The sequence below is a fragment of the Tiliqua scincoides genome, chromosome 1, assembly GCF_035046505.1.
Source record: "Tiliqua scincoides isolate rTilSci1 chromosome 1, rTilSci1.hap2, whole genome shotgun sequence".
In the NCBI taxonomy this organism is placed as follows: Eukaryota; Metazoa; Chordata; class Lepidosauria; order Squamata; family Scincidae; genus Tiliqua; species Tiliqua scincoides.
In genome coordinates, this window is record NC_089821.1 from 54,394,413 (window position 1) to 54,420,375 (window position 25,963).

Consider the following 25,963-nt stretch of genomic DNA (forward strand, 5'->3'; position numbering starts at 1 on the left):
GCTATACCCATCTAGTCTAGTCAATGACAAAGCAAGATTCCTTTGAAAGCACTTTTCCAGAGAGGAAATGAAGACAATAAGAAGCTGTTCCATTAAATGCCCTCTTTGGTAAGATTAGCACAACCATAACACGTCCCCTATTAAATGAATGAAATATTTTTGGCATGCTTGGGTAGCCTGCTGTTTCCCAAAGAAGCCGTGAGCAGCATGATGCTGCCAGCCCATTTCAGTGCTAGAACTGAAAGCAGCAATTTTCCGAGGAACTCTGGCTTAATTACAGGAAGGAAGGCATATCAGTTACACTTGAACACAATGTGGGAGGATTTGCACATTTCATCTATAACAATTCAGCATCATTAATCTGGGGTGTCAATTACTTTCATATGCACTGGGCAGGGAAAACACCAAGAGTTCAAAAAATATAACTTTACTAATTTGAACCAGATGATTGTCTATTTTTTCACAACAGGCAGTTTTTGGACTTCTTTTTTTAACAGTCTTTTCTTTCATCTGGACTTTCATTACCATTTCTGGCTAGAATTATCTCCTTTCTTCTTCCTCCACATTGAAGAGATTGTGCAAAAGACCAACAAAAGAGTCTTTTGTAGTTAACACTTTCAGCTGAATTCCAAAAACAACTACATCCTTAAATGAGACAAAAATTATAGGAAGTCATCTTGGTTCATTCAAAAAAATCCTGAACAGAACCAGTAACATGATACCTTCATCAGGACAAAGTAAAATCATAAAGCCAACCAACTGGTCTCTGAATTACACAAAACTTTTCCTCAAGTTTTAGTGTTAAACATAATTCAATTTAGACAAAAGGCAATAAGAAAGGGGGGAAAGATATTTCTGGCAAAGGACATGGAGTTTACCAAATCTGCAGGCTATCCCTTGATTTAGGAAGCTCTTTGCAGACCACTTAAGGAAGGTAGTGTTAGCAATTACTATTAGTATTACTACAATTACATAGTAACCCACTTACTCCAGAGGAGCCATACTGATTTTAATTTTCTATTCCACTGCTCCAGAACATGACATTTCTGGCCAGCAGTCTTTGCCTCCTTCTACCTCACAAGCAACATTTTGTATTTACTGTGGCTCCCCTAGTTATGGATGTCTGAGTTATGGGTGGCTGCATAAGGTGCTGCTTTGGGTCTACTTTGGAGTATAATAATAATAATAATAATAATAATAATAATAATAATAATAATAATAATAATAATAACTTTATTTTTCCCCTGCCTTTCTCCCCGAAGGGACTCAAGGCGGCTTACAACATATTAAAAACATAATTTAAAAACAAATAAAAACATATTAACACATCATAAAAAACAGCAGTCAGAGTAAAAAAATAGATAAAAAGAGCATAGAGCAGCAGCAAGCCATAAAAGAATCAGGCCTGTAAAAAAATATTAAAAGATGTTAAAAAGATGTTAAAAGGCCGAGAACTCAGAAGGCCTGTTTAAACAGAAGGGTTTTCAGGCCTCGCCGAAAGGTCTCAAGAGAGGGAGCCATTCTTAAGTCAAGGGGAAGGGAGTTCCATAGCGTTGGTGCCACTACTGAGAAGGCCCTATTTCTTGCAGCCGCCCCACGTACCTCCCTAGGCGGCAGCACTTGTAAAAAGGCCTTCTCTGATGACCTAAGAGGACGAGCCAGATTGTACGGGAGCAGGCGATCTCTAAGATACCCTGGTCCAGAGCAGTATAGAGCAGTATAGGGCAGAGTATGCGATTTTTAGCCTGTGTCCAAGTGGGTTTGCACTGCTTCCATGGGGAAATAAGACCTCCAAATTATTGAAAACAGGGGCCCCCCATATCCACAGATACTGTATCAGCAGATTCACTTATCAGCGGAATGGGTCCAGGCCCCTGCACTGAAGGCGAAGGGACAGTTGACCAGATACAATGGAAGACACAGTGCCTGTACCTTTAACCATTATATAGAAGAGGGAATTTGGACAGGGGCAGCTTTTTAAACCCTTCCATGTTGAGCTGCATCTGCCAAAATTCCCCTCCATTGTATCTGGTCAACCTGTCCCTTTGCCTTCAGTGCAGGGGCCTGGACCCACTCTGCTGATAAGTGAAACTGTGGATGCGGGATCTGTGGATATGGCCCTCCCCTGTATTCAATAATTTGAATTATTATTCAAATTACTCTGCTCTGCTCTGCTCCTCTTGCCTCCAGAGTGTCTTCTGAGCCCAGCAGAGGCCACGGACGTCTGTCCGTGGCCTCTAACAGGTTCAGAATGAGCCCAACAGTGAAAAAAGGCATTTCTGGTTTCACTGTGAAGCAGGAAGTGACGTTTTTCACTGTCGGGCTCAATCTGAGCTCAGCAGAGGTTGTGGACAGATGTCTGTGGCCTCTGCTGTGCTCAGAGGACACTTTGGAGGCAAGAGGAGCAGAGTTCCCCTTGGCTCCAGAGGGTGGGGGGGCAATTGCCCATATCCACAGTATCACTTAACCATGGGGAGTTCTGGAACTGAACCCCCAAGGATACGGGGATACACCTGTACACCCCATGGATACGGGGATACACCTCACTCAGACACCTGAGTTTATCACTGGAATTATGTCATTGTCTTGAAGCTCTTCTGGGCTACTGAAGGTGGCACAGAATTACTACCATGTACATGGTCATCTTTACATGACAGAGGAGCCTCTCCCATCAAAAGTTCCTGTCACCATTGGTGGGGAGCGGAGGCGGGGGGCATAAATGAGACACACACACATCCCCAGACAAATGAGGGAAGGCCTAGGAAATGCAAGCCTGGGCATGTCCAGCTTCTTTTCTGCAGCCAGTCTAAACTGCACAGTGACACAATTACATCCTCATTCCGCTCCCTCTGAGAGTCAATGAACTCCTTATGCCATTCAGCAATTGCATTTGAAATGGTTCCAAAAGATAACATGAGGAGGAAATTAAAAAGAGGCCAGAAACCATTCATGATTAATGCCATACATCAGAGCCTCGTTTGGGACTGATCTGATACAAGGCGTCCTTCATCACAAGGCAGTATTTACCTCACAGCTCTCCATTAGTCTTACTATTAGGGCTTGCACAGCATAAAAGTCTTTTTTTTAATTTGAAAATATGACTTCATTTCATTTCATTTAAAAGTCATATTTTCATTTGAAACATGTTTTAAAGGCCTGTTCTTGGGTGTGCTCAAGATTATATTGCGGAAAAACAGTAGGTTTTAAAAGCAATTGCTATGATTTCTTTTAATAACTCATAATAGCCATAACAATGTTACCACCTCAGGTCAAACAGCTCTCCATAATGATGTTCCTGGAGCTGGATGAACCACTGAGTTTATACAGTGGGCAATTGGCACCAAAGTAAGATATACTCAGTCGGACCTCAGTATCCACAAGGGTTCTGTTCCGGAACCCCTGAAGATACCAAAATCTGTGGATATTGGGGTACCAGTTTAAATATCCTTTAATTCAATTTCAGGCAGCGACAGCAATGCACAGGCACTTGCCAAACCAAACGGTGTCTCCTGCACATTGCTGTCACTGCCCGGAAAGGCTTAACCCACAAGTGGGAGGGGCCACTTACATGGTATGTTGTGGTACCTGCCGTACTTACTGGTTCCTTCCCCCCCCCAAACTACATTACTGAGACTTGTTCATTAGCAAAGCAAATGTTAAGTCACTGGAAAACAAAAAAGGGAGAAAGCTCATGCTATAAGGACAGAAGCATGAGCACCTTGGATTCCATACATTTTGCTCACCCTATTAGGAGGACTGCACTGAGGCAATGGCACACCCTAGAACAGGGGTGTCAAAAGTCATCCAAAGTATGGGTGCCCATCCATATAGCAGGCCAAAGTTAGCATTCATGGTGCCTGCTGAAAGATGATGGAAATGATATCATTAAGCAAGAAATGATGTCATTAAGTAAGTGACAATCAGAAATGAGCATTGTTCTCACCTAGGAACTCATTAGCTGCAAATGACATAAGAGAAATTATGCAAATCTTGATGAGTCATAAAGTGACTGCAATTCAGCAACTTGATGAAGCCTCAAAGAAGGCAAATGCTACTCTCTGATGTATGATGCAGCAACTTCCAGGAAACTTACTTTCCAGTAACAGTTCAGCAGTGTTTTTCAAAATATCTGCTATGGTGAGCCGGCAATGATGCGGAGACCAGGGTGAGGAGAGGGGTCGATCAATGTTAGGAAGAGGGTGGCATCAGTTGCAGCAGTCCTTCCCTGCCTTCCCAGCCTCAATCCACTTTCCTGGGTCCAATCGTACTTGCACCAGCAAAATTGCTGGCATAGATCTGAGTAGATCCATTTGGGTGGCACAGGCTTACCCCCCGGAACAAGGGAATAAATGTTCCCTTACCTGCTGGAGACACCTAAGAGAGCTCTCCCCTTCCTCCTGGAAGGGTGCAGTGTGTGCTCCAGTGGCATTGGCGCGGAGAGGAATTTAGCTGGGATTGGACTACTAGTTTCACAAATTGTAGCAGTAACAATCTTATCTATGTAATCAAGAGTACAAGCATTCTCTTATTTGGGGAAGAACAAATGGGCCACTGATAACCAGATGTATACTTGTCCCATATTTTTTGTAACATCATCATCATCATCATCATTCAGAGAAGGAATTTATATTCTTTGTGAGTGATAAGTACAACTGAACGGACACAGATTTGCTTTGTTGTGGTAAGAACAGATACAACTTTATACCATATGCATACGCGATAGGGCTTCACATTTTCTTTATGACAGGGTTCTGAGTCCAAGTGCCACAAGGGAGGATATGGTTATTCCTTGTTCTTTCCCCATAGTTCATTAGGCACATCATACCACATGTGACACCACATGTCACAGGTGACACTGCTAATGAAATCAGCCACATCATTTCCTGCACTGGAACAAACCCATGAACTCTGATGTAAGATTATTGGGGAAACGGGACAGCTGTGCTTGCCTGTGGCCAAAATAACTCTGGGAAGATCTGGTAACTGCCAGAACATACTGTCTGGCTGCAACATTTGTTCTTTGTTTATTTGGGTTCTGTTTTTCTTTTGTGATGTTGCAGAAATCTCTGTCTTTTGGCAGCAAGGGTGTGTACAAATAGATCAAAGAGTTGCTAGTCATAAACATTTGAGACAGAATCTCCCAGAACTAGTGGCAGTGATGTGAAAGGCTTTTCTTCTGTGCCCTTCCATAGACCTGACATTTGCATCACTTAGCCATGACATAGGGAACACTGGAAACAGAAAACCCTTTATATTCTCTAATCTCAAAAGCTGGTTCTTTTGCATATCTGCAAGACTCGGCTGCTAGTGAAGGAAGTTTACAAGAAGTTAACTTGCTTTAACTTCTTAAACTTACTGACAGCCATGGTACATTAAAGGATACACCATCTGGGTTAATCCAAAACTTGGCTAATTTACTGGGAATTTAGTTCTGAAGCATAGAGAATCAATTCAATAGCAGGAAGTAGGTAGGTAGGTAGGTAGGTAGGTAGGTAGGTATATATATATATATTTGGAGTTGAAAAAGTATCCAGACTACAACTCTCTTCCAACAAAGCAATTGTCCCATCTCAGAACAAAATATTAATTGGGTTCGTGGCATCACATTGAGTCAGGGCCGTGATCAATAGTACTTCAGTGGAAGACTACTAGCCCAGCAGGGATTTTCATTGGCTCAGGTACTGAAGCATGTTTTATTTCTACTTGGTATTTTATACTTATAAGTATTTTTATACTTATTAACTATTTGTGTTAATTTCACGTCCCACCCTTCTTTTTAAAATGGTACTCCGAAAATGGTACTGGCCAGGGGAGTGGTTTAGGGGCGGGCAGGGGACAGGTGGGGGAAGCCTCAACATCCAGGGACACACTGGTAGTGGCAGCAGTCACTGGGAGACAGCTGCAAGCAAACTTGTAAAGAATAACAGCCGCCTACTGGCTGCCATTTTCAGGCAGCTTGGAACCAATTCCCAATCTCAATATACAATGCAGGATTAAATGTATATTGCCACTGATTAGGAATTGTCCTGTATGGATGAGCATGAGAAAGGGCTGACAGGATGTCAGCCTTCCCAAGCATCTTTTTCTCCTACTCAACAGAGTTTAACCCAAAGGCAGAGTTTGATTCAAAAAGTAGGATGCTTTGCCACAGGGCAAATCACACCAACACTCCCATATTGCTTCTTCCTACCCTGTTGCTGCAACATGTCATTGCCTAGGTAAAAGAAAGTTTGGACATGAGCTATACCAGGGGTGCTCAAACTTTCAACTTTAGGGATCCTGAACCTTTAAAATTGTGTAGGAGAGATAATTTCAGCAAGTACAGCTTGTCATCTGTGGGATGACAAGTTGCACCTGCTGAAATTCTCTCTTCTATACACTTGTTAAAGGTCCAGCATCCCTAAAGTTGAAAGTTTGAGCACCCCTGAGCGATACACTCTGGTTTGCATGGAGACAACTGGTCAGAAGCCATGCTGAGCCTCAGCTGCAAAGGAGGCATTCACTGTCTGGATGCTTCACATACCTTTAGCATACTCCTATTCAAAGGCTGGCATGTTAATTGATGAGAATTTTACATGGCAGTGAAATGGAAACTTTCGTTGAGAAATGGAAACTGGGTACATTTAATGCTTAGTACAGAGGTCTCTTTTTAAAAAAAAAATGTTGTGGTTTAAGAATGACAATAGAATTAGAAATGGCTTGGGGTGGGGTCAAAAAAGATTTGGATGATGATGAAATGAGGCAAAGTGTGTTGCACAAGATGTGTGAAACCTTCCAAAACAGATATTTTTTAAAAGATGCATGCTCTGTATTATGATAGACAATCTGCAAAAGTAAGGTTAGGGATAAATTTATTCTCATAAAGAATGTAGATAAGAGACAGTCACATAGAGCATAATGTTTGCATGCAATAAATGCCATTTTCTGCCTCAGAGATTAAAGGAATAGGAGAAACAGTTACAACCCCCATTTTGCCAGTAAGGAACTGGCAAAATGTTGCCTACAGCAACTCTAAAATTATATTTACACTATAGACAAATTCTGTCCAAGGGAAATCTGGGAACTGTGAAAGTGGAGAGGACTCTTGAATGGAATTCAGTCAGTTTCCAGGACTCTTTGGGGACCCAAAACAGTTAAACTGGTCTGAAACATATATTCATTGGTAGGGTAGCTATGTCCTAAGGCTGTGATTCTGAGCACACTTTCTTGGAAATTATACTCAAAGAGTAGCTCAAAAGCAAAGAGACTTCCAAGTAAAATATTTAGATACAAGATTGCCAGTCTATCATACCTGGTGCCACTGATGCCTAGTAGACTATTTTGGACTAAATTGTGTGAGAATCAGTAACTAACTAAACAGAGGTGTATAGGGGAAAAAGGTTGCAAAGCCATGTGTCCTATCTTCCGAGTGCAGTTTTGCAGATTAGGGATCAAATACAGGCATGCGTCCCTTAACAACCTTCTGGCCAGTGACGGATCACATATGCAACGGATGCCGCTGGTCACATGACATGGTGACACATGACCTCTGCAAGGCTCAGAACATCCCAATTGCACGAGAGACACAATTTTTTGTTTCCTCTGGGCTTCCCCTCACTTTTGGAAGTATCGCATTACGTCAAGACCTGCTCCAGAATAGGGATGCTGGTCCTCATCCCTGTTGTTAAGAGGTGCATGACAATACAGGAGAAACAGCATTTTCAGCACAAGCCTAGGTATGTCAACTCAGAAGTAAGTTTCACTGTTTTCAGTAGGGTAACTCATTAGGTACACAAGTGCGTATAAGATTGCAGCCTTTGTTTGTTAGCACAAAACCAGTACGGGACTACTAGGGTCGATTTACTAGAGTCTAAAAAGGATAGGTTACACAACTGCCAGCCTAGTCCTATGTACCTGTACTCAGAAGAAGATTCTTCAAAACTCAGGGTGGCTTACTGCACAAACTGCTGCCTGACTGTAGTAAATTAATGGCAGTATATTGACAACAACAAAATAACACTTTTCAAACTCATAAACAGGAGCAGAATATTCTTCTGATCAACTTTATGGCTCTACCTCTCCACAAAGGCAACCACCCAATTCATGAGGAAGAGCACACTGTGAGGTTATGTGGCCTAGCGTATGGTCTACATATGATGGAGTGTATGCAATTATTAACAAGATGGTTTATATCTTATATCCTTTCTAAACCTGATTGCCTGCAATATTTATCACACTGAGTCTTTCTGGTCATTTGTATAAATAGGCCAACTTTCAGATACCTGAGTGAAGAAAGCTTAAGATAACTATAGTTGGCCTTCTGACTTTAAGTTGTTCACAACTATAAATTACCAAAGGCTGAACACAAATGAAAGTTTCTCATAGAATGGAAGGATGTTAGGAGGAAGAATTACTGTGATCTTTCATATATATCTTACTTTAACCTCTTCTGTATTGTTTCAAAAGCCTCTCACCCCATTTGACCTATGGTTCTAGTGGGACAGAAGAAGTGTGCATGATCAATGTCAGAAGCCCAGTGTATCACAAATGATTAATCCACCTAATACAAAACACAGAGAGACAAGAATGGTGCTAGTTAGAAAAATATCCAGCATCTTTTACTACGGATACCTAGAACAGATGATTAGGAGCTTTACATTTGGAGCAAGCTGGGATATTTGGGCACCTACACTGATCCTTTGCCATCAAATGACCCATGAACACAGCAGATCAGAGGCACTGCAAGCTGAGCATAGGCAACACGGACCACAGAGGGGAAGGAGGCAGAGGGTGGTAGGGCAAGCAAGGTGGCTTATATCTTTTTTTTGCAGGGACGTCTTCCCACACATCTCATTTAATACAGTGTTTCTCAACATTTGTCCTCTGCTGTACCACTTCTCATGGTCTACTTATTCAAAGAACCACTGGCAGTAACTGGTGAACACATCATTGCCAGTTACTTCTGGGTTGGGAAGCCAGATGCGAAGCAACACACACCAGTAAGAGTCTTAGGGTGGACAGGAGGGTTTTTTTTTCAAATGTGGAAAAGTAGATTTTGGAGTCTCCTACCTGTTTGGTGTGTCACATTCCTGATCTCACTGCCGGGTGGCAGGGGTCCAGGAGCCCTACAAGTACCACCAGACACCACCTCAAGTACCACTGGTGGTATCCCTACCACTAGTTGAGAAACACTGGATTAGTACAAATGTGTTGGATTATGTGCAGGAGAAACCACCATGTTGATATAGGGTCTCCAAGTAACCAAAATGTTGTAACAAAAGGCTAGAAAGATGAGCAGGAACTTGAAGCACTTTCCAGTCCTCATGATCTGAGAATTAACCAGAAAGAAAAAAACTTGTTGTGACACTTTAAAGATGTTCCTGATAAGGTGGGTTCTAAAACATGAAATCTTGGGCCACAATAAATCCGTTCATATTTATGATCCCTCAAGAGCTCTATTTTGTTTTGTTTTTTGTTGCTTGTTTGTTTGCATCAGAAGTGACCCCTGGTGACCCCTCTGGAAATGGTGGCCAGGAAAGAAGATAACATTTGTGTAGTACATGGCAATAGGGAAATTGCAGGGTGAAATCTATATCCTTTAGCAGTACCTAAGCAAACAGCTCTCTCAGAAAGAGAGGTGGGACTGTGGAATAGCACATTTTGAAAGGGGGTAGAAACTGAAAAGAGCATCTGGAGTATCTTGTTTCAAACATTCTAATCACATAAACCTAGGAAGTAAAAAAAGCAATTAAGGCAACTTCATCACAATAACTGATTCAGTGTCAGGTGTATACTTCTCAGCTGTATTTGCATTAGTTTTTCCCAGCATATATTCTAGTGTCATAAAATCCAAGCCCAGGTGGAGTCATTGAATAGCGCTCCATTTAAATACAATTCTCTTTAAAGAGGAATTCTGTCTCTAGGCTATGTTCTTTGAGAGGTTTAATGCAGTTTGGTTTCCAAAAAGGACGGCAGCAGGCTTTTGAATAAGGCAACCATCACTGATGGCAAAGACTTCTGATTTGTGCTGCATTACCCAGCAGACTCAGCAGACCCAGCAGACATTACCCAGCATACCAAGATCCAGGTCTACAGAGCTTGCGTCCTGAGTACACTTCTGTACTGCAGCGAGTCATGGACTCTTCACTCACAACAGGAGAGGAAACTGAACGCTTTCCACATGCGCTGCCTCCGACGCATTCTCGGCATCACCTGGCAGGACAAAGTTCCAAACAACACAGTCCTGGAACATGCTAGAATCCCTAGCATGTATGCACTGCTGAAACAGAGATGCCTGCGTTAGCTCAGTCATGTCGTGAGAATGGATGATGGCCGGATCCCAAAGGATCTCCTCTATGGAGAACTCGTGCAGGGAAAGCACCCTACAGGTAGACCACAGCTGCGATACAAGGACATCTGCAAGAGGGATCTGAAGGCCTTAGGAGTGGACCTCAACAAGTGGGAAACCCTGGCCTCTGAGCGGCCCGCTTGGAGGCAGGCTGTGCAGCATGGCCTTTCCCACTTTGAAGAGACACTTGGCCAACAGTCTGAGGCTAAGAGGCAAAGAAGGAAGGCCCATAGCCAGGGAGACAGACCAGGGACAGACTGCACTTGCTCCAAGTGTGGAAGGGATTGCCACTCCCGAATTGGCCTTTTCAGCCACACTAGACGCTGTTCCATAACCACCTTTCAGAGCGCGATACCATAGTCTCTCGAGACTGAAGGTTGCCAACATGACCCAGCAGACTCCAGTCACATACTGCACATAGATGTAGTGATGAGAAATGGCTACTACTGGAAGGGAGACTTGTGGAAAGAAACTGGAGCCTGCTGTGTAACGCAGCAGGCTGTAGCTCTTTGCCACCAGGTGGCCTAGTTGCAGATTCCCTGCTGGGTCAATTACTCATAAGTAATTTCTGTGCTGCCCTTAGTGTGCCTGAACTGCTGGTGATGGGACAAGCATTTACAAGGACAAAGAAGGATTATCTCAAGGAATCTTCTCTTGGCAAGAATCTTGCTGGTACACACATGCCCCTCAAAATCTATAGGATTAGGACCTAAGATGAGATGATATAGAAACCTTTGAAAATGAGTATATGGAAACAGAAGAAAACTATACAGTGGAGTGATCCTATTTACCTCTGTGCCTACACACAGTGATTTGCATATGAGGAACCGAGCTCACCTGCTATAACTTCTCTTTTCAAGATAGCAGCTGAGTGTCTGCAGCTGTTGGCACCTATGCATTAGATTGTACCAATGAAAAAAGGACTAGAATAGTTGATGAATGACTGGGCATTCTTTTCAATGAATGAAGCAATGCAGCCTTATCTTACAGCCACACCTCATTCCACTCTTCAAGGCTTCCTGGAAAGAAGCAGAATTATTAGCATTGGGGGGAAAAATGTGTTAGACATATTGGCAGAGAGAGGAAAGAGAAGTAATCCTAATGTAGCCATATGAATGACTGTAAACACAGCTGCAACTAGTATGAACATGAATTAATAAGAAAAATGGGTGGAGCTATTAAAAGATTTAGAAGGAAACTATTTTAAAGGTTATGAAATACCGCAGACACTCGCCCATAAGCCAATCTCACAGATAAGTTGAGGGCAGGTTTTGAGGCAAGAATCATAGACTTTTCTATGACCCTTGGATAAGTCAGGGTCATAAACTTGGGGGGGTGTCTGATTATAGTTTTGTCTGATTTTACCCTAGGCCAGATCCTGAAAAATAACCTACCAGTAATTGTTACCTAAGAGCTGATAGTCTCTAATTTATTAAAAATATAGTAAAAGATCATAAGAACATAAGAACATAAGAACAGCCCCACTGGATCAGGCCACAGGCCCATCTAGTCCAGCTTCCTGTATCTCACGGCGGCCCACCAAATGCCCCAGGGAGCACACCAGATAACAAGAGACCTCATCCTGGTGCCCTCCCTTGCATCTGGCATTCTGACATAACCCATTTCTAAAATCAGGAGGTTGCGCATACACATCATGGCTTGTACCCCATAATGGATTTTTCCACCAGAAACTTGTCCAATCCCCTTTTAAAGGCGTCTAGGCTAGACGCCAGCACCACATCCTGTGGCAAGGAGTTCCACAGACCGACCACACACTGAGTAAAGAAATATTTTCTTTTGTCTGTCCTAACCTGCCCAACACTCAATTTTAGTGGATGTCCCCTGGTTCTTGTGTTATGTGAGAGCGTAAAGAGCATCTCTCTATCCACTCTGTCCATCTCCTGCATAATTTTGTATGTCTCAATCATGTCCCCCCTCAGGCGTCTCTTTTCTAGGCTGAAGAGGCCCAAACGCCGTAGCCTTTCCTCATAAGGAAGGTGCCCCAGCCCCGTAATCGACTTAGTCGCTCTCTTTTGCACCTTTTCCATTTCCACTATGTCTTTTTTGAGATGCGGCAACCAGAACTGGACACAATACTCCAGGTGTGGCCTTACCATAGATTTGTACAACTGCATTATAATACTAGCCGTTTTGTTCTCAATACCCTTCCTAATGATCCCAAGCATAGAATTGGCCTTCTTCACTGCCGCCGCACATTGGGTCGACACTTTCATCGACCTGTCCACCACCACCCCAAGGATGGTGGACCTCTCTCCTGATCTGTCACAGACAGCTCAGAACCCATCAGCCTATATCTAAAGTTTTGATTTTTTGTCCCAATGTGCATGACTTTACACTTACTGACATTGAAGCGCATCTGCCATTTTGCTGCCCATTCTGCCAGTCTGGAGAGATCCTTCTGGAGCTCCTCACAATCAATATCATAAGATTCATTTTTATTCATAAACTGTAAATTCTGATCTTCACCATCTTTTTGTAAACACTATCAAAGAGTAACTGCACTGTAAACAACGTACTAATAGAACAGTGGTTCCCAACCTGGGGTTCATGTAGACCCAAGGGCACTCAACAGGACCTTTAGGGGTACTTGAAAGAGAATGGAATAATGGCAGTGCTCCAGAATGCCTTGCAGGACCAGCAAGGCAGGAAGGGAGGTAGCTAGTTGACTGTGAAAGCCCCACCAATAGCTAATTTTTGTGATCAATTCATGTATGAACCAGTGATTGAAGACCAGCACAGGAAAAAAACTAAAACATAAAAAAGTGATCTATCACTCAGAATTTCTCAGGACACTTCTGATGCAAAACAGTGCAAAGGCAGAGTCTTCTGCTCTTAAGCCAGAAGCTCTACATATAACATACAACTTAGAACACAACTGGGAGTGTGCAATTCAATTCACAGCAGAGACAAGCAACAGCAAATGGCTGTGACCAAGTGCAGCTGCACTTGGCTGAAACCCTTTTTACTCAGAAGCAGACCCATTGCTTTCCCTGGGTGTTATTCCTAAGTAATGGTGCTCTGAATTGTAGTTTGTGAGACATTTGTTGGGAGTGTTTCCACTTTCAGGGAAGGTGCATCTTGCAGCTGCAACAAGCCCACCCTCACCTGGTCTGAGGGTTGTTTCCTCTTGATTTACAGCAGGATCAAGGCTGTCAGGGGGTTTCCTGGCCAGTTTCTCTGATTGCATGGCCTGTAAATAGAGGGCAGAGAAAGAAGGACAGTGGGGAAGGGAGAAGAGAAGGGGAAGAAAACAGTATAACAGAGTGAAGGCTGGTGGAGGGAAGAGAGGGGCTGAAGGGCAGAGAGAAGCAGGCAGTACAGGAGTGGGGGCTCCCCTCCTCCCTCTTGCTTGGAAGAAGCAGATGCAGATCTGTAGACTCTGCATGAAGAAGAAGCCCTCCGCTTTCTCTCCCCATCTTCAAGTTACAATCTTTTCTTGGGAGTAAGCCCCATTGACAATGGAACTTACTTCTGAGTAGGCATGCACAGGCTTGGGCTCAAAGACGGCCATCCTATGCGCACTTTCCTGGGAGGAAGCCCCACTGACAACACGCTTGGGATGCACTCCAGGCTCCCGCTCCCCTTTCCTGTCTTTACAAAGACGAGCAGGGGCAGAGGAGGAGGAAGTCAGAGCCAAGGAGACCAGGCTCGGGGAGCCTGAGCGGGCAGGACTGCAATGCCCAGGAGCAGCAACGAGGAGGGAGGCAGGCGAGGCAGAGCAGCTCCATCAGTCTCCCTGCTCCAGGTGGGAAGGAGGGAGCAGCATGCAAGCTGAGCAGCTCTGCCAGGCTCCCCACGCGTGGGGGCGCAGGTGGCGCATCGCCCTCCCCAGGAGCACCACAGTGTGCCTGAAACAGCCCTGACCTGGAGTGGCCCCACAGATAAGGCGAAGGGTAGATTCAGGAGCTATCTGTTGGGACAAATTTATCCCCTATAGGTGAGTATCTAAGGTATGTTCCTGACAAGCATAAGAGCCCTGCTGGATAAGACCAGAAGTTTGTCCCATTTGCAGCATTAGGTCAGTACTTTCAGGAAGCCTGTCAACAGGTCAAATACACAATAATCTGTTACTGCTGTTCAATGATATACTGCTTATGAACCTAAAGGTTCCATCTTGGCCAACCTGGAGGTTCCATCATGCTCAACAGGTCCTGATAGACCAATTCTCTGTGACTTAGCCTAATCTCCCTTTAAAGCTATCTGTATCTCTAAATCTTATGGCATCAATTCCATGAATTGGTGATGCCCTTTGTGAAGAAACACAAAAGTAGGATATGCTAAAAAAAAATATATAGCACACAGTGACCTATATGGAAAAATCTCAATGTGCCTGAGAACCATAAGCCTCACCTCCACCCCCATACAATTTCCTCAGAGCTTCCACAGATATTGCTTTACTCTCTCCGCCACAATAGCCGCCGCAGTGCACTGACGAAAGAGCTGGACTTGAACCTAAGGCAAATCCTTTTATCGCTAAGAACTTGCTATTTGGCCTTGGTGTGTAAGTTTCTCTCAGCCTCAATTACCCATCTGTAAACTGAGAATAATAGTAACTTCGTCCGTGGACAAACAAAATAACGATCAAAACATTTTGTACATTAAAAATTCCCATGATCAGCTCTTAGTGATTGCTGCTACCTCACCCCAGAAAACCTTCCCTCCCACTGCCAAAATCTTTCCCCAGATTCATCCACGAGTGAATTCCTGGAACAAATCTGGTTACTAGAACTACCATTTTTCCCCTCCCTAAGACTTTCCCTTTCAGTTCCCTCAAAGTTGATTAAATTGTTATGAGACTAAGGGCGCAATCCAAACCTGCTCTGGAGCAGGCAAGCCAGGATACCTGCGCTGCATCCAATGCAGGTTCATTGGCTGCAGCGGCTCAGCCGGGGCAAGGGGAAGCTCTTCCCCTTACCCCTGGGTAAGGACTGCTCGCCCCAATGGGTCTCCTCAGACCTGTGCCACCTCTGAGGTGGCGCAAGTTTGAGGAGAGTGGAGCGGTTTGAAGCCGCTCCATTCTCCCCGGGGATGGGGGTTGGGATCTGGCATAACTGCCGGGTCCCAGTCCCGCCCCCCGCTCTCCATGTGCCCGCCCCCGGGGGCCGCCCATCGCCTGCTCTCCCCCACCCAGAAATGCCTCCCTCCCACCTCCTCCACACCCCCCACGCCCACCTTTGCCGCTTGTGTCAGCGCGGGTGCGATGACACAAGCGGCGGTGAGGAAGCTGCTGCGAAGGCTTCTACTGGCCTCCACACATCAGCACAACTACATGCGCCAGCGCAGGGTTTGCGACCCTCCCAGGGGACTTATGCCGACCTACCGGTTAAGATTGTGCCCTAAAGAAGTCTGGTAGTCTCACAGAATTCTATTATTATCAGTTTTCCCATGGCTAGTTGTTTAAAAGTGTTCTTTAGCGGAAATGGCATCCCACATCAACAACAAACCACCTCAGTTGGGAGGTTTTGACGTGGAGAAGTTTTCAGTCAAGTGACTCTTTGCATGACAACTGAGGTGGTTCAGTCCCACAAGAGAATTCTAAGGCTGAAGCTGGTAGATTTTGAATGAGTCTGTTAGAAACAGCTCAGACTAAAATGATAGAAACCACACAAGGCTGATTGGCAATAGGAATTTGAATCTTTACTGCAGTAAAGGGAGTGATCTAGACTACAATGCTGGTCAGAACCATAATCCTTCTCCTGTTCAAAAGTCCCTCCTCCGTTCACCATTGGCTGAGTTACTAAGAGGTTACATCTTTTCTGACCTCCTACAACATATAGCTCCTTGATATGTTCTCCTACCCTACACATACATCCCACCGGCATGCAAAAGACCTCATTAGCAATGTGGGGTGTATGTGTACATATCCATTTGCTAATTAAGCATGCATACTAAAACTTGAACTTTTACCATCCTTTACTACTTTGTTTGCTTTTGAGTCTAATTGGGAAGCATCTGAAGCATCTAGTTTTGTCTAGTCCTGTCCTTCTACTCCCTATCCTTTATTTATACTTTCAGTTTCTCTCAGCATTCTATCTAAATAATGTACCTTGCAAAGGTAATTACACCTCTAAAATTAATAGTTTCTGCTAAGCTAGGTATTTTCCTATCTTAGGGTTATAGGTTCTGCTTCAAATCATAAACCATACATCCTATATCATGAACTCTGTCCCTCTCAAGTCCATAGGGCTAGTTTACCATTCCTCCATGCAGGCTGCCCAACAGTCCTTTCATGTGGTTGTGATAATGTTTAAATTTATTTTTTTTAAATTATGTCCTGCTTTTCTCTTGCTAAGGCGGCATGCTCTTTAGTATATCCCTGCATCACATCCTGCATGTGACATATGCACCCCAATGCCAGTATCTTCCTAACACTGGCCTGCTGGCAATTGTGTGAATATGCCACAAGTGACTGGCAGCCCTTACCCAGGGCCTATGCACCTGAAAGAGCTTTTTGGTGGTCTGTGCATGGAAATGTTAATGGCCAAATCAGTCCTAAGTTCCACTGTTGGGCAGGGAGAAGTGAAGGGGATTGAATTTCAGTCATTTGCAATGTGAAATGGTTAAAAAAGCAAAATTTTAGCCATCCCTGTACCATAAGATGGACACTTTGGCAATCAATGAACTACAGTGGGGCTGTGTTGTAATTGGAGACCAGGGCGTGGTAGCCAGGTTAAATGATCCAGAGAAAGCTGTGATGTTGCACATGGGACAAGAGATTCTGCAGAAATTCCAGAACAGTTTATGGACAGTCTGGCCATTAGCCATGGGAACTTCGCCTGACAAAATGCTTTGTCATCTGGAACAAAGGATTTTTTTGTCCCCTGTGTCACCAATGCAAACTGCTTGGCTAATCAGCATAACCATTTCAGTTGAGAAATACCAGCATTTCTACTTTGCCACAGACAGCAGAGAGAGAGGTTTCTTAAGGCCTAGAATGGGCAAATTGTCTGGCAACTGAGCAGAGATCTTCAGCCTTTTGCCCTGTTCCAGTCACAGTTCAATCTTCACCCCTTTAAACACCCACAGATTTTCCATTCCACCAACATAATGGCAAAGTAAGAAATTGCATGGAAATTCTCCAAAAGATAGGGCAAAGGGTCAAATTAGACACTGAAAACTAACAGAAGCTTTTTAAAACTATAAATAGCGGGTGGAGGGGCATGCAACTGGGTTAAAAATCATTGTGGTGAACTAAGTGCTTAAGCCCCATGCCCCCATGGTTTGGGGTCATTTCACATGCCCCACAACACTATTTGTAAAAAAAGAAAATAAAGGGTCAAAAGCACACATTTGGATGATCTTCTGGTTTGACCCTGATGCAGCTGGGTTTCAGGAAAGAAACACTGAAGTAGAATTGCTTTCGGTGAGCAAACAAGTACTGCAGCATCCCATCTCACTTAATGAATAAAAGATATTGCTTTGTATTGCTAGTGTGGCAGTGAAGCCTCTGATATTGTTTGATGAAGCTGATGTGATGGTGCAGAACACTCTAGGCAACCAGGAATAAAGCTATCAGCATCAAACATTCCCAGCTTCTCATAGAAGATACTGTTGACAGTCCGGCTGTGAATAAAACTTCATATATGCCCTGTTGAAGGAAGAGTTGCATTGGGCAGGTTCAGAACAGGGTAGGTGACCAAAAGGAAGCTCCAGAAAGCCTGGAATGCTCAGAAACCTGATGGAAGAGAGTAAGCAGTGGAATAGCATAGCTTGCTTGAGGAAAGGGGAGGAAAAGGCTTGGGAAGTGTAAGCTAGGAAGTCTAAAGGTGCATGTACATGCTATGTCTAGAACACTTTAAGATATCCTATGCTTTTAAGAGTTGCACTAAAGGAGATAATTCACCAAGTGTTGCTTCTACCATCATTGCAGAAACTAGCAAGCTGAAGAAGGAAGGAAGGGCAAAGAAATTATTGGGGGACTCTGTGTGTGTGTGTGCGTGCGCGCGCACGTGTGTGCTGAATTTCACATACTAATTTGAATTAACTAGCACTTTTTAGCTGAAGGTCTCTAATAATAATGACAGCAGCAAAAGAACATGATCAAACCCAGAATGCCCTTTAAATATCAGAATGAATTGGAATGAAGCTAAGCATCTGACTACACCAAAGACTCCTGGTGATTTTGCACTTTCCTTACTTTAACTTTTGTTGTCCTGGTATTAATCTTCACAGCTTTTCTATACATGCTTCATCTTAACTTTTTCCTTTCTAACATAGGACTGAATTTGCACAATTGTACCCATCCACATAGAAAGCTTTGATACAAACTACGTTACATCCCTATACATAGCCTACCTATGCTGATTCTGTTGCAAGAGCTAAGAGCCCTGCTGGATCAGGTCAAAGGTCTATTTAGCCCAGTATCCTTTTTTCCCACAGTGGCCACCCAGATGCAACAGATATGGCTGCAACAGACAGATAGATGTACAGGTGCCACCTGTTCCCATAATAGAACTAGAGGTTCTCCATGGACAACATACAGTAGTCGAAACAGAAAAGGCAATCATGTTGGAGCATGAAATATCCTCCCCCATCATTCTTTTTTCCTTTCTGGTCTTGCTTCTTGCATTTTCCATGTTTAGTTTCCATGATACTAAAAAGGCACTCAAGAACTTCTGTGCAAAGTGTCTGAGGATCAATGGAGAATCACAGAATGTACAACAAAGAAGCAGAACCAAACGTTTTCTTTTCTTCCTCACTAGCAAAAAATCAAGTATGGCAACATCACATACACTTGAATAATAATGTAAACAGCCAGATATTGGAACAGAAAATACAAAGTGGGCAGAAAACTCAAGCTACATTCTTTCTCTATGGCATCACAGCATACAAAGAGAAAGATAATTTCAGAACAGCAAAGGGTAAATACATTTCTCATTAAAAAACAAAAAAAACCAGAATGCTGGTGGGACTTAATAGAACATTATGCAACTATAAATACAAATGAAGCCTTCTTTTGACACTTTGGAATGTGTTGGGAGGAGGACACGCTGTTGTCCTCATCCACATGAAGCTCCCCAACTGCAAGGGCTTCCTCTGTGGAATTCTATGCATGCATGGATCTACTCCCCACTTCCTGACATGAATGAGAAAGGTTGCACATATAAAGAGCTCCATGTGTATATCACAACTTGCATAGGACTCTGGTTCAGCAGGACATTTGTTTAGAAGACATTACAGATCTTCCCTCATTGGATAAGAAAGTCAATAGACTCATAGTTCATTATCCCTGTGATGATTAACAACATTATGAGGTGGGGGGGGGAATCAAAGAAATACAAGTGAAATATGAATACTTATTTGTAAGTTATTCATTTCAATGTAGCTAAGACCACTGGTGAATTGCCTTTTCAAGTTAATTTGTTTAAATGCATACATGGTATATTGTGTTTGTTTTCTTCTTATTGGCTCAGTCCAGATGTAACCACAAGCCACAATTTGTGGTTACACATGAGTCACAGTGGGCCTCAGGCACCCCCCCTCCAGTCCTCTTCTTCCTTCCTCCTACAGAAGGGAAGGAAATAGAGGCTTCTGTTTATGGTTTGCAACGAACTGCAGTTTGCCATTTTGTCCAACTATGGTAAACAGTGGTTATAGAAACCAGAACTGGTTTATATAAACCGAAACCAGGATCTGTGTGGTAGTCACTGTATATATAAATGCACTCCATTTGTGTGTAACCCGATATGAAACCTCTGATTCTCATCTTGCCACAGCACATCCATATTTAGGAACATCTGTAGCAGTGTAAAGAACTGTGCAAATCCTACATGGTTACTCAATATACATGGACAGTCTGCCATATTGGCTCCTCTCCATGCTTGGTTATATGAATGGTCCATAAGAATGTTCCATTTAGGGTGCAATCCTAACCCCTTATGTCAGTGCTTTCCAGCACTGATATAAGCGCAATGCAGCTCTGAGGTAAGGGAACAAACATTCCTTACTTTGAAGAGGCGTGAGTGACACCCAACTACAGGGTGCAGCACATGTCCCATTGGCACTGCTATGCCAGTGCTGGAAAGCACTGACATAAGGGGTTAGGATTGCGCCCTTAGTGTCTAATGTGCCATTAAATTACATTTTTGTTCATGTCACTGTGGAAAATGCCATGTGTGTTGATAGTGTTTAGTGATAGTGTGTATATAGTGATACACATATAAATGCATGTTTTTGTTTTTAAGATAAAAACTTCAGTCTCAGGACTTCATCAGCAACAGTCCTTAACTATAAGGCAAATGTAAAACTGATTCCTCTGTTTTTTTTCATTACATTAGCACCATCTAGTGAATGTTAAAGCAAAGTACCATCCAGCATAAGTGTCCTCTCCTTTTTAATTCCAGCCTTTCAGCAGCCTGGTGGATGATGTAATGGACTTTTTCAAATGGAATGGACAGAAATCTGTGTGCTGATTTGGAAAATTATGAGAAGTTATTTAACTAAGATGGAATGCATATGGGATATGTTGCCAGATAAGCCAAGCAAAGGATTCCATATATCCTACATGACATTGAAATTTGGGGGCAGTACAGGGTAATCTTAATTTGTTTTAATATTTGACATTTTACATATCATTATGCATTTTATTTCCGTTTATGGGGCAGTTTGTTTTAAGTGTTGGTTTAAGAATAATCAGAGGAGGTGACTGAAGAGGAGCACCACTTGAAAAGGTGCCTCTTTGCCTGGTTGGCAGTACTAGCTGCTAACTAAACCACTAAATAATCTCACATAAACTCAAATATTGGGTTGAATTCTAAGATACCCTTTGCCTGCATGAGGCATAACTTGTGTGCCCAGCAATGATAGCATAAGGTTTGTTGTGCTGCCCCAAATTCCAATGGGATCTTGACTAGGCTCTGCATGTATGCAACAATTGCACAACTTGCCATCACTGAGCATGTTCAGTCCATTGTGGAGCAGTATCCTCTGCATGTGCTTGTGCAACCACAGGTGGAAGAGTGCAAAGTTCTGCCTTTCTTCTGCATGCGCTCCTTAGGATACAACCCTTTGACAACAAAATAGTGACAACTAATGGACAAATGCATTACCACTATGTGTGCATTACTTACAGCTAACTGCTAGCTAGAACAACATAATTTTTTCAAATGGTATCAAAAGATTGCCACAACTCAACACCTTATCTATGACAGCAATTTTCAGTCTACAGCCTTTTCAAACCAAGATAAAGTAAATAATATACAGTATGAGATAATTTATTATAAAATATAGCAAAGCTATTTCAAATAATATACCCAGAGCTGTATCACACCTCATGAAAGCATTCACAATGAGTGTGCAATTGTAATTTATGGTGAAATAAACTCATGCACCATCTGCATACCCACTAAATCTATAGTATATGAAGCAGTTCCCAGATATACTGAAACTAACAGCCTGAACCTATGCATCTGAAGCTGCTGTACAGAATCAGATCTGGTCCATGTAGGGCAAAACTCTCTTACCCTGACTTGCAGCAGCTGTTTAGGACTCCAGACAGGTCTTTCCCAGCTCCACCTAGAGATCCCAGAGATTGAACCTGAAACTTCTGCATGCAAGCCATGTGCCTCTACCACATGAGTTACAAACCCTCCAAAACATAGATGCATGCTTACTCAGAAGTTCCACTGAGTAGAAAAGAGGTTACTGTCAAGTGATATATAGGAATCAATGGGATTTCTGCAACCAAAAGGTGTGCAGGATTGTATCCTTAATATTGGACTTTCTCTGAATAGTGGAATGACAACACAAATCCTATGAGGTTCTACTCTTTAGGGTAGCAACTCAACATCTGTTGGGTCTTCACAGATCAGTGTCTGCTGGGACTCATTTCCAGCTATGCTTTTGACAGAAAGCCTGCAGCTCATGGACTACTCTGGCTCTGCTGCCAGTTGCTTTTCTTATTCTGTCATGACACATCTTCTGCACTATAACTCACTCAAGACAGTCGTGCTTCAGATTTTGATCCTTTTCAGCCCTACGCATGCCTCTGCCCTAGATCATTCCATTACCACCACTTCCATTCCTTTTGGCCAACAAGTTCTAGGTGTAGATTTACCAGCAGTGGGACAGAGCAAGATATTCCTTAGCAGATCACCTGTGAACGCTGCATGCAACAGAAATAAAATAGGACCACTCACCCAAATTTTGTGGCTAAGGCACCACCCAGAGACGAGCCAATGATTATTCCTATTCCAAAGCAAAGCCCAAGTTTTCCTAAAGCATCAGCACGTTTGTCTGGAGCAGTCAGATCTGTTATGACCATTTGAGCACCTACAAATGTAATGGAAAGTAACAACTTCATGCTACAGTATGGAAAGACCTAGCTTACCCTTTTGCAAATATTAAATTAACAGTTCAGCAGTTAATCCAGAGTCCTTCATTGAAAGTGATTAGGGCTCCTTGACTGCATTCAATTTGGCCACTTTTTTTTTTTTACATACTCCTTTGGTCACCTGAACTGATGTAATGAACTATTGAAACAGCAGATCTCAGAACAAAACAGGGTCAGGTCATAACTCACTTCTGAGATCCAGTCCACTTGTTGAAGACCACCAACCTAAGGGAAGATCTTCTCCCTTATAAGAACATTCGAACATAAGAAGAGCCCCGCTGGATCAAGACAAAGGCCCAACTAGTCCAGCTTCCTATATCTCACAGTGGCCCACCAAATGCCTCAAGGAGCACACCAGATAACAAGAGACCTCATCCTGGTGCCCTCCCTTGCATCTGGCATTCTGAGGTGGCCTATTTCTAAGATCAGGAAGTTGTACATACCCATCATGGTTTGTAGCCTGTGCTGGACTTTTTCTCCAGAAATTTGTCCAATCCCCTTTTAAAGGCATCTAGACCAGATGCCATCACTACATCCTGCGGCAAGGTGTTCCACAGATTAATTACACACTGGGTAAAGAAATACTTTCTTTTGTTTGTTCTAACTCTCCAAACACTCAATTTTAGTGGATGGCCCCTGGTTCTGGTGTTGTGTGAGAGGGAAAAGAATATCCCTCTATCCACTCTGTCCATTCCCTGTATAATTTTGTGTGTCTCAGTCATATCCCCCCTCAAGTGCCTTTTACTGAAAAGCCCCAAATGCTATAGCTTTTCCTTGTAAGGGAGGTGCTCAGTAATCATTTTCGTCACTCTCTTCTGCACCTTTTCCATTTTCACTATATCCTTTTTGAGATACCAGAATTGGACACAATGCTCCTTTATCATCAATTTATATAATGGCATTATAATATTGGCCATTTTATTCTCAATACCTTTTCAGCCTGGTCCCCACATTGCATTGTGCAGGCCAGTCCTGGATACAGTTGGGCCATAGATTTATGAATGTGGTACCATTCTGGAGTTGCCACAGATGGATGAAATAACCTAGACATGCATATTGGGGGTATGTCTCAAGAGAATGTGTGTTCATATATTATGTATGCAATTGTTACTTTTTTAATGATCTTGATGGGGGAGTTGGTACATATGTGTTTTATTTTAAATTTCCATGTACAGGCATAAACCTAGAATACATAATGTAACCTTCTACTTTGATTATCAACTCCAGATCACTTCAGTACCAATCTGACTTTCATTAAAACCTATTTCTGCCCAGCCCACAGGTGTACACGTTTGATTCCTATTGTGTATATGCAACATTGGGCTGAAATGGCTTATTAATATAATGCACATATGCCTAACAATATGCTTCAGGACTACTTGTAGGAGAAGCATTTCCTAATCTGACTTTTGCCAAAACTTTGGAGTTCCAGCATGTGAATATTCGAAAACATTACCTGGTAGTCCGTGCATGAAGATGCATGGAATCCTGGAAAGAAAGAGCCGTGGGACACTAGTGGATAGAGACAGGAGAAAGAAATACAAACATCCAGCCACGAATGAGAGAGTCAAGGCAGCTCTGGCACCAAACTGGTCAGCAAACCTGCAATGATGAAAGAAAATGAAAATGAAATGGTTGTGCAGTAGTCATGTCCTGCTTTTGGCTCTAGCATCAATGGCTGAGTGTCCACTGTATTTGCTTATACACCACATCCTGTCAAAGCACCAGCCACATAAAGTCCCATTTTTCTTAAACAGATGGATGCAACTATAAGAAATTCACCACCACTCATTATCAGTGCAAGGCATCTGCAAAATGTATGTAATCCAGTGTTATTCAAACTGTGAGGCATGGATCTTTAGGGCGGAGCCAGGAACTCAAAGGGGAGGCGTGGGATGTCCTCTTGCAGCAATACAGTCACACCCCTGGGCAGAATATGAGCCCATCTTCTGTCCATAGTCCTTTTTTTTAAAGCAGAAGAAACGGAGTTGCTCAGCTGCAAGAGTGGCTGCTGCCACCCCGCCCTCTTCCGAGCATGCTCGGCTTGCAGTCCTTAACCCTCGCTGATCCTTGTCTGGCTGGTTCCTAGCTCCCAACTAGGATTGTTTCTCATCAAAGTGAAATCTTTCTTTTCAACCCCCTCCCTCTTCCGCTCCCCCCTTTGGATCTCCAAACCTTCCCGCTTTCCTTCCCCTCCCCAAATAAAACGCTTCCTATTTTACCAGTCATCAGGACTCTTAAAGTTGCTTCCATGCAGTTGGCAAAGGGGGAGGGGAGAGACAAGCACACACTTCCCTTGGTCAGGAGCAGAAAAAGGGTACTGTTTTCAAAGTGCTTTATTAATCTTGTTGTTTGACTGAAGAGGAAAGGCTGTATTTTTAAAGTGATGAATCTTGCTATTTGAAGGGAATACTTATCAGCCATTGATGAAGTGATTGCCAGCCCAATCCTATCCTATCCACACTTTCCTGGGAGTAAGCCCCATTGACTCTAATGGGACTTACTTCTGAGTAGACATGCATAGGCTTGAGCTGTGCATCTCCTAGTATAGGAGACAAATCAGCTTCCTAACCAAACCCTTATCAGCTCTGATATATTTTCATGGCCTATTTTTGTTTTCCCCACCAGCTGCTGGAAAAATTTAATTTCACTAAATTAATAAAGGGTTCAATCCTATCCAAGGAGAATGGGAGAAATGACTAGTTGGATTGGGGTCCACAGGGGGTGTGTGTGTGTAATGTTGGTCAGACTGGTTGTTCACAAAGTTCATTTGATAAAACGATTATATTGGTATGCTTACAATGTTTAAAAAAATGAGTCCTCCTGGACCAGACACAATCTACCTACTCCAGCATCCTGTCTCCAACAGTGATCAGCAGCTGATCATTTATAAAGCATGTATATTGCTGTGTATTAATAATATATTTTTAAGATCTGCATTTATATTAATGATATAATTAATATAATTAATATTAATATAGTTAATATTTAATATTATATTATAATAAATATAATATTATAATATCATATTTAATACAATATTTCTGGCCATTTCCTGTTTAATGATGTCACTTCCAGCCTTCAGGAACATGATGGGGAGTCATAGCCAACAGCCACGGGGGTCAAGTGAGCCACTGGTGTTTGACTATCACTGATCTAATCTGTGGTATCTATACCATGACACAGCCTTGTTTCAGTTTCTCCTGCTCCTGCTGTGGGAAATTGCTAGAATGAAAATACTGCTAATCTGCTTATTCTCACCCATCCACTACCCCATTCTGTTT

General features: G+C 42.9%; 1 protein-coding gene across 1 annotated transcript in view; it reads right to left on the bottom strand.

Moving 5' to 3' along the window:
• Positions 1-25,963, bottom strand: part of SLC22A18 (solute carrier family 22 member 18) — an 83,423-nt gene that overhangs the window by 54,252 nt on the left and 3,208 nt on the right. Inside the window, exons 4-5 of the mRNA XM_066635113.1 lie at positions 24,136-24,281; positions 22,486-22,618 (exon numbers count right to left, since the gene is read on the bottom strand). Of these exons, the coding sequence (XP_066491210.1) occupies positions 22,486-22,618; positions 24,136-24,281 (279 nt within the window). The remainder of the gene's footprint in view (positions 1-22,485; positions 22,619-24,135; positions 24,282-25,963) is intronic.